This window comes from Hemicordylus capensis, chromosome 1 (genome assembly GCF_027244095.1).
Source record: "Hemicordylus capensis ecotype Gifberg chromosome 1, rHemCap1.1.pri, whole genome shotgun sequence".
NCBI classification, from domain to species: Eukaryota; Metazoa; Chordata; class Lepidosauria; order Squamata; family Cordylidae; genus Hemicordylus; species Hemicordylus capensis.
This window is the reverse complement of record NC_069657.1, coordinates 361968960-361981290: the sequence shown is the minus strand read 5'-3', so window position 1 is coordinate 361981290 and position 12331 is coordinate 361968960. Positions and strand designations below refer to the sequence as shown.

Sequence of the window (12331 nt, the reverse complement as noted above, 5' to 3'; positions counted from 1 at the left end):
TCTTCGCTGAGGCGCCTGCGCCGGTGACTTAGATGAAGGGAGGAGAAGCTCCTCGCTCGTCACAGGGCGGTGGAGGCCACCTGGGAGGGATTGCCCTGCCCCGCCCCTTCCGCCCCATATGGTTCCTTCCTAGTTGAACTTTATGATGTTTTGAAGTTTTATTTATGGTGATTTTAATCTGTTTATATGATGTTTAGGTGTTTGTTGATTGATTGGAATGTAAACCACCCTGGGATTTTATATAGGGCAGTATATAAATGCGACATGATGATGATGATAATAATAATTATTATTATTAATAAATTCAAAATAGTTGAGTTCTCCTAGGTCAAGCTGAAAGAGTGAGTTTTTACATGAGCTAGTTTGGGTCAGATGCTTGAGAAAATGAAAGGTTTTTTTAAAGGGTTGTGCACCAAATGGGACAGTTCAGTGGTTCGATCATGAACTGAACCGGCCTCCAGAAGGGGCAGTTTGGTCCGTGTTCAGTTTGGTCCGAGACCAGTTAGGTCTCGTTTTGAACCAAAACGAGCCTTGTCTGTTCTGCACTGGTTTGAACCAGTTTGAGGGGCTATGATTGTAAAGGGAATCTGGTGAGGATTCCCCTTTACAAGCAAAGGAGAATCCTGCCTTTGAAAGGCTTCTAAGGGTGGCAGAATGGCGGTGAGAGGGCACCTTTAAAAGTAGGTGCTTACTGATCCTCTACCATATTCTCCTTTACAAGCATAGCCTTTCAGACTGTCACAGAGTAGAACTGGTTCGACTGAATGAACTGGCCAGTTGATTCAACCGAAGCAGTTCACCGACTGGAAGTTTGGTTTGAATTTGAACCAAACCAAAAAAATTGGTCCATGCACACCCCTTGTTCTTGTCCCCCCCCAAAAAAACCTTTATTTTTCTAACACAGTGGTTGCCGGTTGGAGCTAGAAGCACTGTTTTGCGGTTCAGCTTCTTCCTGTGCTCTTGTGGCCAGTTTATTTTTAAATATGCATATCCCACCTTTGTTGCTGAGGCAGCCCAAGATGGCTTACAATAAATAGACATGATTAGAAAATCACATACAGTGAAGTACAAAGTAAATTCAAAAACACAGTGCTGGGAGAGGCCTCCCTGTGAGCATCATACTGTTGGATTCCTTTTCATTTTTGTTCCCCATGCATCTTAATATCAATGTGAAACTGTTGGGTGAAGTTGTTTGGAATTGTGGGCTACTGTGTCAGCAGTATGCTGATGATGCCCAGGTCTTTTTTAACTCTTTGTTATGTCCAAGTGTGGCACTGGCTTCCCTGAACAAGTGACTAAGATCAATAACGGACTCGATGAGGGTGAACTGAGACTTAAGCTTCATACAGAACAGGGACATGGGTAGCTGGGAGACTCACATTCATCTCCTCTGTGTTGTCACACTTCCCCTAAAGGTTCAGGTTCTCAGCTTGAGGGTACTTGTTGCTCTTTGAAGGACTAGATGGTATACTATCTGCACCTACTGTTGGAAAATAGCAGTGAGCAGTATCATTCAGCTCTTGATAATTCCATACCTCAGTAAATAGGGGGTTGCTCTTAAAGATGGTTCAGAATGTGACTATCCAGTTGGGTGCAAGTCATTGTGACTAAACTATTAGGGATGTGCATGAATTGCGATTTGCAACACATCCCCAACACCTCTAAAAGGGAGGAGAGCAGGTCCATATCTGCTTGCCTGCAGCTTCCAATTTGGGCAGTGAGCCAACCAGCTACCCTCCTGCGACGGTGGCAAGCACATGGCCTCTGTGCATGTGCGACAGCCATTTTCATGATCAGTATTGTTGCTGAACATGTGCGGCAACCATATGTGTGTTGCTGATGTACTATGGCAATTGGGGAGCGTGCCGCCTGAACAGGAAGCTGCGGGGAAACAGGTATGGACCTGCTTTCCTCCCTTTTAGAGCTGCTGGGGATGTGTTGCGAATTGCAATGCATGCACATCCCTATATATTATGCCTGTTTTACAACTATTTCATTGGCTACCTGTTTGTTTCTAGGCCCAATTCAAGGTACTGGTTTTACCCTTTAAAACCCAAATGGCCTGGTTCCTGAAATGTCCTGTACTTTGTGATCAGCCAGTGAATCCCTGCTACAGGTGTCATATTTTTTGGATGACCAGTTGTCTATTACTAGGAGCAGAGCAGGGGCGTAGCTATAATTGAGCAAAAGGGTTCAAAGAACATGGGCCCCCCAGCTCCTGAGGGCCCTCCAGCTCCATCCCTCCCTATATTCTTCATTATCTCCCTCACTCTGGGGGGCCACCAGAGAGAGGGATGAACACGGGCCCCCTCTCCCCTAGCTACGCCCCTGGAGCAGAGGTTTCTCTGTGGTAGCCCCAGAGCTGCTAAATGCCTTTTCCTGCAGGTTCAGTTTTCTATCTTGTTTTTCTTTTTGTTTTTGAGCCAGGTAAGAACTTTATTTCACTGTGCTTTTAGGAGTTTTAAATTTAAGCTACTGCTGTTTCTTTTAGAGTCTCTTTTTAAAAAGCTGTATATTCTATAAGCTGATTGTTTGAATCCCACCCCCACCTCATTGATAGCTTCCTGTGCCATCTGCCACTTCTTCCAGAGGAACCACAGCCCTTAGAATTTTCAAGAGTTGCAGGAAGCTGCTGAGGGGAGGAGGGAGCAGGGAAATCCCCTTGCCAGAATTTCCTCTGGGCATGCTCTACGTTTTATGTGACCTGCTTTAAGAATTTAGTTGAAGAGTGACAGACAAAAAATTGAAATAAATAGAACAATCACTTCATCTTTTAAAAGAGAAATTCCGGAAGTGGCTCATATATGGTGATAGGAAAATGTGTAAACAATTTTCAGACATTGTGCGGAATCTCAGTTAAAGCCGGGCTCCATGCGAGATCCCTGAGTCTCGGGAAAGCGTGCTCTCCCCTTCCATCCCTTGCCTGAGTGTCTGCTTCTTATCTAGGTTACAGTGATGTTTGTGTGAAAAGGGAAGCACCCATAACTGTTGGCAGGTGCTTCTGTGACTGGCAGCTTGGATCTAGGCTACTGGTCATGGCAGGCACTTCCTTTTTCACCCTGAGTGGAGAGTTTGTGGGGGTGATTGACAGTGCCACATTTGGGCATCTAATGTCTTGATAAATTATCATTATGGTGGAATATGTTCTTGTTCTATGTGTGCCATGAGCAGTGAATTCGAGCCACTGAGCAATCTCTTTTCCCACTGACCAGTCTCTTCTGCTCTTAGGTATGTATGTGGATTCTGACCAGAGTTTATATAATTGACACAAGAATTACCAAACCTGCAGGAGCAAATTCTACTTTGAAACAAGGATTGGACATACATCAAAATATCCAACAGTTGTGGAAAAATATCATGTGAGTGAGGGTCAATTATAATATTGGGTAAGCTGTTAAAGCAGTGTTTCTTTTATTTTATCATTTATTTATTTATTATGTAGCACATTTTATACTGCCCCAGTTTCAGAACACAAAGCATTAAATCAATTAAAATAGTTTAAAATTAAAATAACTTTAAAGCTTATGAACTAAAAGCATGATTAAATAGGTATGTTTTCAGATTTATTTTTTTAAATCCAAAAATGGGGAGGCTCTAATTTTGTTTGGGAGTGCATTCCGAAGTCCTGGGGCAACCCTAGAAAATGCCCAGTTTTACGGTACCAGCAAATGAGCTGGTGGCAACCGCAAGCAGACCTCCCCTGATAATCTTAATAGGCAGCAGGGTTCATGCAGAAGGCGTACTCTTAAATACTTTGGACCTAAGCTGTGCAGGGCTTTATAGGTAATAACCAGCACTTCATATTTTGCCCTGAAACTTACTGGCAGCCAGTATAGTTTTTTTAGAATGGGAGTAATGTGGTCTCTCCAAGTAGCCCTGCGGACCAACCTGGCTGCTGCATTCTGCACCAGTTGCAGTTTCTGGTAGCTCGAGAGGGCAATGCAGTAGTCAAGCCTGGATGTTACCATTATATGCACTACTGCTTTAAGATTATTCATCTCCAGAAATGGGCGTAGCTGGTGTATCAGTTGAAGCTGATAAAAAGCACTCCTGTCCACTGCTTCAACCTGAGAAACCAGGGAGAGGTTTGGGTCTAGATTATGTACCTGCTCTTTTCGTGGGAGTGTAGCCCTATCCAGAATAGGGAGCAACCACTTGCTCCCACAAATAAGAAGCCCTGTCTTGCTTGGATTCAGCGTCAGTTTGTTCTCCTTCATCCAGCCCATTACTGACTCTAGGCAGGCAGTAAGGGAAATAAGGCCACTTCCTGACAAAGTTGACATGGAGAAGCAGATTTGAGTGTCATCAGCATATTGTTAACACTCTGCCCCAAATCCCCTGATGATGCCTCCCAGTGGTTTCATGTGGATAGAATGGAGCCCTGCAGGACCCCCATACATAGCTCTTCTTTTGGAGAGCAACAATCTCCAAGCAACACTATCTGAAGTTACTAGAGAGGTGAGCGTGAAATCACTGCAAAGCAGTGCCTCCAACTGCTTGGATGGTGGTCCATCCATGACAGTGGGGAAATCACAGGAGTCCTTACCCACGGAACACCATCCTGATCAGAGCAAAAGACCAAAACGAGACCACTTGGTATAGACCCATAGTTGTCAAGGCTGCTATGAACTCCTGAGCTGCTCCTGACAGATTGGTCCAAAGTGAATATTGAAGGCCCCCACGACTATTAGTCTGGGTGACTTTAATGCTAACTCTGTGATCAAGTCAGTCAGCTTAGTTAAGAGATTCTATAGGGCAGCAGGGTGAATGGTACACCAGGCTCTTTGGTCTCCAGACATAGTACACACGTTCAATATAGGCTTTTTTTCCTGAAAGGAACCCTGGTAAGGGAGATAATCTTTTAGACCACCTCCCCACCATGTCTTCTCATCTCCTCCTCAACAGAATATCCTGCCAGGAGAAGCTGAGCCCAAACTGGACCACTGACCTCGCCCAACCTAGTCTCTGTAATGCATACCAGGTTGGCTCCATCCACAATCAAATCATGGATGATTCTGTTTTATTTTGAACCAATCTGGCATTACAAAAAATAAGGCGAGGCTTTTTCGGTAGTTGGCACTGCTCCTGAAGGTCAAAGAGCTGGCTACGGAGCTGAAAGGCATAACAACTATAAAGTTTCTGATCCGCCTTCACCTGTAATGGCCTGCTGCCCTGCCAACACCACATCTTCCTTTGTTCCCCACCACCACTAGAATAGCTGTCCCAATAGTTCACAAACTGATTCCCCCCCCCCACTTCTAAGCTTCTTCATATCCCCCACCAAAAACCTTAGTGCAGGTTGTTGTGTCGTCTAGGGATGTACACCAGCAGGGGCATAGCTATAACTGAACGAAAGGGTTCAAAGAACCCGGACCCCCAGCTCCTGAGGGCCCTCCAGCTCCACCCCTCCCTATTTTCTTCATTATCTCCCTCACTCTGGGGGACCACCAGAGAGAGGGATGGACACAGGCCCCATCTCCCCTAGCTATGGCCCTGTGCACCAGATTAGTTCGGTGCACATCCAAGGGTGGCAAGGGGTTCCCTTTAAGTGGAGGTGGGCAGGTCCTACCTGCCCGTCCCCCAAGCCCCTGCCGTGGCACTTTTGCAATGGAAACACTTCCATTCAAGCAGCAGCTTGTGCTGCTTGCTCCTTTGAGATGCCGTGCCGTGACGATGGGATGTGTCCCCAGACATCCCTCATGCGGCACCGGCATGTAAATGGTGGGGCCAGTTTAAAATGTGCTGCAGCTTTTTAAAGGAGCAAGCAGCACAAGCTACCACTTGCATGGAGGTATTTCCATTTCAACAGCGCTGTGGTGGGGCAGTTGGGGCTTGGAGGACGGGCTGGTAGGCCCTGCCCTCCTCCCCTTAAGGGAACCCATCGCCCCACTCCAAAACGTTTCAGCACCAGGGAGCTGAAGCATTGGCACCTCTCCAAAGAGGCATCAAAACACTTCAGGCTCATCCCTAGTGTCATCTTTTCCTTGGAAACAGTTGTGGCTACAAAGTCAAATCTTTATTTATGGGATCATCTTCCTCTTTGCAGCTTAGCTCCCAGTGTCCTGCGCTATCTCAGAGACTGAAAGCATAGGCTTTGCCCTTATTCAGATTAGCATTGTAAACAATGATGTCTGGTTTACTGATGGGTGTTGCTGAATGACTATAGCATCTGCACTGAGAATATCTGGAAATTGCCATAAACTCTCCTTTTGGCCTTTGCTTGGTCCAAGTAAACTGCTTTGGAGAAGGGTATGTGCCCTGGTCAGCAGTTAACAACATTGTAATATGTTTGAGAACAGAGATCTTGATTTAACCCTATGTTTGGCCAGTATGATTGCTGGAGTGGGTAAAGTAGTTTTTCCCCCCTTGCTATCTCTCTTGCTGATTTCATTTGAAGCTAAGCCTATAAATTCAGAATGGTTCATGAATTAGTGTGATTGACTTGTAGTACTTTGCAGACCAGAGCTCTGTTCCTGTCAGACTAAATATTGCTCCTTTCAGAAAAGCAGATTATATATAACTCTCTCTCTCTCTCTCTCTCCCTCTCCCCTTCCCCCCTTCCAGGTCACACTAAAAATGGCAACTAAACTACTGAGATTCCTAAATAATTTCCCTCACAAAATATGCCAGTGCCAACACCTTCATAAATACGGGTTTTTAGCATCAAAATATCCTCAAGGGAGATCAAGCAATTCTCTCTCTGCAAACAGATTTATCCGTCTGTGCATTCCAAAGGCAACTGCTTCTTGCTTAACTAATGCTGGTGTGCAAGCCAAGAATTGGCAGAGACCACAAGCTGTTATTACAACTGCAGCAAAGACTGTGAATGACTTGAATATGGGTTTTTATCCTCCATCCAAGGAAAGATTCTGTACTCTTAGACCTGCAAGTTACAAGTACAATTCAAAGTGTGTTAGAAAACTTATTGATATACCAAGTAGACATTATTCAGTTTTATCAACTGGTAAAACTATGCCAGATCAAAGTATTGTGCCAGTTAAAAGACCACCAAAGGCATCTAGGACCAAGCAGCCATCTAGAGCTAATCTACCATTACCATCTGAAACTGAGGTAAAGTATGAAGTCTTTAAAGTCTGTAACTTTGAAGGATTGTTAAGATCAGGATCCTATTTAAAAAATAACTTTAATACAGGAATGAAGAAAATTGGATTTCTCAGAATATGAGATGGACTAAGCCATGGAACATATGAGCTCTTTCCTGACCCATTTCCCCCAACTCATTTTATAGTCCAAAGAAGAGCATGCATGTATACCAATGGGGTTTTATTATCTGTTCTTGAACATTAGCCTCTGTGCCTAATGTCATGTTTCTTCTCCATTTCTGGCTTAATTTCCATTTAGGAATGGGTCAAATCATTTGGGGTTTTTTTAATGTGAGAAGGCTTACTATTGCACAGTTGGATACCTCTGCAATAATATATAATGACTGGAGCAGAAAATGAAATGCAAGATTAAAACATTAAATCACACAAAAATGAACAGGCTTTTAGTGAAAAGTGAACTAGAATGTGTTTAAATAAATGAGCTATATAAATATATTTAGCAAGCAAATGCCCAATTTTAAGCTATATAAGATAAGCCCCATAGGTTACAATACTTCATTCTTGCTATTCCAGAGAAAGTAGTATATGAAATGTAGCCAAAGAGCAGTTTTTGTGGATTTTTAGTTTTTTTAGAAAGTGCTATCAGATCATCTAAACATATCAGTATATTTGTAGAATTTTGTTTTTGAAATTGTGTAGAAAAACAGCGTAGGCCCCACATACCTTTAGAGACTGGTACCTTGCTTTTTATACAGGTGGACCTCATTATCTATGGCGGTTCCTTTCTTCGCTACAACTGCAGATCATGAGGCATGATGGGACTGGAGGAGTTAAGTTCCTGGAGGCTGGAGAAAAGGGGGAGAAACAGTGGAAAAAACCCAAAAAACCATACCATGCTCTATGGGAGTCAGTAATGCCCCCCCCCCCGTCCCAAATCCACCATTTTTCTGTGGAAAACTGTGGAAACATTAAAACAAACAAAAAATGAGCCACAAAATGGCTCTTTTTTCTCAAAATGGCAGCCAGAAATGACCACAGGGGTCATTTCAGGCCACCCGAAAACCACAGATACTTGGGTTTTAACCCTTTTGTACCTGCGGATATTGAGGTTGGGTGCCTAATTCCCAACCGCAGAAACATGAAACTGTGAATAGCGGTACCACAATTGAGGTCCACCTGTACTGTCATATTATTATAATTCCTATTCTGCTGAGTGTATTCAAACTACTTTTGGTCATGAACTTCACTGGGTGCTTTGAACAAATCACTATTTCATAGTTAATTTTCAGACAGGATGCTTGAAGCAGTTCTTGCTTTAATTTGGTTTGTAATGTGAATGCAAAACCTGCATTGAGAATAACAGTAAATAGTATTATAAACAATCACTTCTGAGCATTAGTAATATAAAAGAAAAATTTACATAGTTCTAAGTAAAGGTACCAAGGTTATTTGAGCCTCTAGATACTCTTACAGTATAGGATTATTTTAAGGATAAGCGAGTTAAGAACTCTGTACATCAAAAAGTGCTATTCACACGATCGATAATGCTAAGACTGAATTTTGTTAAAATTGCCATTAAAGACTCAGCTACATAGCAATACAAGTGACAGCTGATGGGTGATAGTTGAACAGGGAATGTCCAAGGAAAACTAGTACTCTACCAAGAAGCCATCGATATCTAAGTACTCTTTTTTTTTTTTTTAATGTTCCTTTTCCCAAACTGAGCTGAAATATTATGCTGGGCTTCTATACAATAAAGGTTGCCAGATTTTGGGACTGAAAACTTGCTCCACTAAAGCTGAAAGATGTATGTGCAGTTTGTCCAGATTTTCATAACTTCATTCCTACCTTCCTAAGATCTGTTAGAAATCAAATGATGATTTTTGTAACCTGACAAGAGTTCTGTAATTTTAGCACTACTATATTATGTTGTTGTGTCTCAAGGTGATTGAATGTGTCTTTGACCTATGTGTCTACTTCTGTGCAGTAGCTTGCCATCTTTGTGTTTATGATGGAACACCATATAAATAATAGGGTACATAGGGTAACATTTCTAAATACCTCTAGTAACTAATGTTGCAATTCCCCCAAGAGCTTGCTCTGAGCAAATTATACTGCAATTAATGGAGGTTTTTGTTTTGAGTACTGCTTTGTAGAATATGTCCCAAGGCTCCCACTGTCACTGAAAAGTTAAGTCCATATCTGAAAAACAGTGAGACTTTGCTTCCTTAAGCTTCTGATCATTTTTTTGGTAGACACTGGTTGACATCCAGACTAAATTACATAAGCGTAGTATCATTTATAAGACCCGTTAGTAATGACTAACTTTAGATGTCAGCCGGTGTTGTGTGTATTTTCCATCTTTAAAATACAGGGCAAAGTTTTAGGCATGCTGAAAGAGTAGGGTATTTTCAGTGAAAACTGCCACATGGCAAGATCTTGTGCCAGAGATCACATTGACTCAGACTACAAGGAAACAGTTACAGCTTCAAGCAGAAATGTGTCCTTTTTCTGATGTGTAGCTCCACCTGCTGGATTTAGAAATGCTCAAGCTAAAGTTTGAATTATCATCATCATTATTATTATTTATTATGCTTTTACAACTATTAACCTATACACACACTAATATCTCAGTGCAATGAGTAGATTCTAAAATTTCAAATGAATTGTCAGTCCCACATGTTTTGGGGATCAAATGATGTTTTGGAGACAATGGGGAAACCTTTCTTCCTCTGGTTTTAGAAGACAAATTTAGTCTAAGTATTGTCTTTTGAGAGGGAGGAGAGAACAAAGGGAATAAAATCTTAAGGGGGAGTCAAGTCACTTATTGGTAAATACTAAGATAACTTCCTTAGTGCTTGTTTGGCACTTATATTTTGATACAAGGGGCCAGAGATTACGCCAGAAGGCTTAATGTATCATAGTGCTTGTGTTGGAGCCAAATAAGTGTTCTCTAAAGACCACTTGATCATTTTCTTTAACTGAAATTTTGTTCCTTTGGTGTAGGATCTGATGCAGTGCACAGCCTTTGCAACAGCAGATGAATATCATCTTGGTAACCTATGCCATGACCTAATGTCATATGGATATGTTGAAATAACATCGTTACCTAGAGGTAGATTTCTAATGATCCTTTTTAAAAACTGGAAACAGTGTGTTAGGTGCATAGAGCAAAATAATTTTTAGCAATGATATAGGAGTGTTTTTATCAAGATTCTTCATCTGATGTTGTTTCAGGGATATGGCGCTTTCTTGGAATAGTAATCTCCTTGCAGAGTCTGTTCTGGAGCTTTCTGCCCAGAAACAGCATCCTTGTTAGATGTATGTCTTATAAATTCTAAGAAATGAGAGCATTGGAAATTAGTGGGACCTGGTTACCGATAGAAGGGAGTGTTGTGCATGAATTGAATAGAACTTTTGGAGACAGTGGTTTGACTTGTCACGCGGTATAGCCTAGATACTACTGCATCGAAAGATTTCTACTTTACCTATCTACTTCTAATAAATGAAATACTTAAACATAGATTAAGTGCATGATGCAGAGACCCTTGCACAAAGCATTTGCCTATGAGGTGTTCCCCACCCAGCTGCCTGAGGACTGTGTAGCCTTCTGAGATAAATACCTGGCAGTGAAAAGGGCTTATGCAGGAGGTGAACAGAAGCTAAAATTGCTTCCCTGTCCCCCTTCTTGTGTGTTGGGCAGCATGGCAAACCTTCAGAGCAGCTAGTATCCTGTCTCTCTGCAAGGAATGAGCTCTTGCTCTGTCCTTGTAATGCTGTGGAGAATGTCTGCCGCTATTAATTATTACTGCACTAATACTAATATACTACTATTGATAGCTATTGCTGTGTTACTGTTGATTACTTTTCCCTGCGGCTCTTATACACTACCTCGGCATGTTGACTTCTGTCCTGGTCACTGACTAGCAGGCATCTGGTGAATATTTCTCACCATGTTCATGTTCTAGTCCTTTTTCAAAGGAAATTTGTTCAGTATTGGGGAGAGCAGAGAGACTAACATATTGATTAGATGTGTCCTAAAATAGTCAAGAATAATTGGATATCATTACCTGATCTTTTGACATGGGTGTGAAACTAGATTAATTGCTTTTAAAACTGCTGAAGGATCATTTTAGCTACATTTCAGGAAAATGTGCTAAAAATTTAGGGAAATTGCTGAAAAATTTGGGTAGAAACTGGCGATAGTGGTGAGAAACTGTCGCCCATTCAGCTTTACTGGTGTGTTGTAAAGAGAAATGTATTCTGCAGTAGAGAACAGCAGTTGACATTCTCCACAAACTAGAGAACAGCAACTGACATTCAGATGAGCCTTCTGCAGTCATGGTAGGTTTTTTGTTGCATTTGGAGGAATTTCATGGTAGCTTTTTTGTTGCACGTGGAGGGATTTTTTGCAACCAACTCAACCCTTCTGCAGGCACCTGTGCCTCCCAAAACTGTTTCTGTGAGTTGAGGGATTCTTGGAGAGATTGTTGTTGGAGGTACAGGCTAGGGATGTGCACAAGCCGGTTTGATGCTGCCTCTGGGAAGCGCTGAACTGGCTCAGGCACCGGTGTTCAAACCAGCTTGATGGGGTGGGGAGTAGTTCCCTTAAAAAGCGGGTAGGGAGCTCCTTACCTGCTCATCCCTGCCCTGTTGCTCTTTCGTTGATGGGGCCCACTCTCCAACTGGCCGTGCAGGGCTATGGCACTGTTCTCTGCAATCTCTGTGTGGCTTTGGCATGTACCTGGCCAGCACCCATGCGTGCTGGCCATGTGTGTGGTCAGCAACACCATGCTGGACCACATACGTGTGCCAACACTGTGCAGAAGCTGTAGAGAATAGCGCCACAGCCCCGTGTGGCCAGTGGGAGTGTGGGCACTGCTGGCTGAAAAGGGGCAGGGTGGAGGTGAGCAGATAAGGAGCTCCTTACCTGCTTTTTAAGGAACTGTTCCCCGCCCCACTGGCAGGTGTATGAACAGCTCATGCACATCCCTGATACAGGTGGCTACAAAACACACCTGCCAGAGCACATACTCTCTGGGAACCAGAGTTGTAGTGGATTATGTGAAGTTGCTCTGTCTGAACCCATGCCAGGGCAGGAACCTGAGATTCATTTGATGCCTCGAACTGAGATGTGTAACCAAGGTTTGAAGTTGGCTTGCTAAACCAATTGCTGTTGACTGTGAGATTCGCCCTGCATCTGAACCCATGCTCCTTATGAACCTCTGGCTCATTCCAAGTCAGCAAGCCTCCTTTGCAATTGGGAC

General features: G+C 42.9%; 1 protein-coding gene across 8 annotated transcripts in view; it reads left to right on the top strand.

The window, feature by feature from the left end:
* RMND1 (required for meiotic nuclear division 1 homolog) overlaps window positions 1-12331 on the top strand; it is a 33869-nt gene that overhangs the window by 737 nt on the left and 20801 nt on the right. For 6 of the 8 annotated variants that reach the window (XR_008315539.1, XR_008315537.1, XR_008315536.1 and 3 more), the window contains exons 2-4: window positions 3229-3359; window positions 6565-7071; window positions 10071-10179. Coding sequence is in view for 1 of the 8 variants with exons in the window: in XM_053292564.1 (XP_053148539.1) it covers window positions 6577-7071; window positions 10071-10179 (604 nt within the window). In the remaining 7 variants the exon portion in view is untranslated. Of the gene's footprint in view, window positions 1-15; window positions 168-3228; window positions 3387-6564; window positions 7072-10070; window positions 10180-12331 lie in introns of those variants that run through there. The other 2 variants (XR_008315535.1, XR_008315538.1) reach the window with 2 other exon arrangements.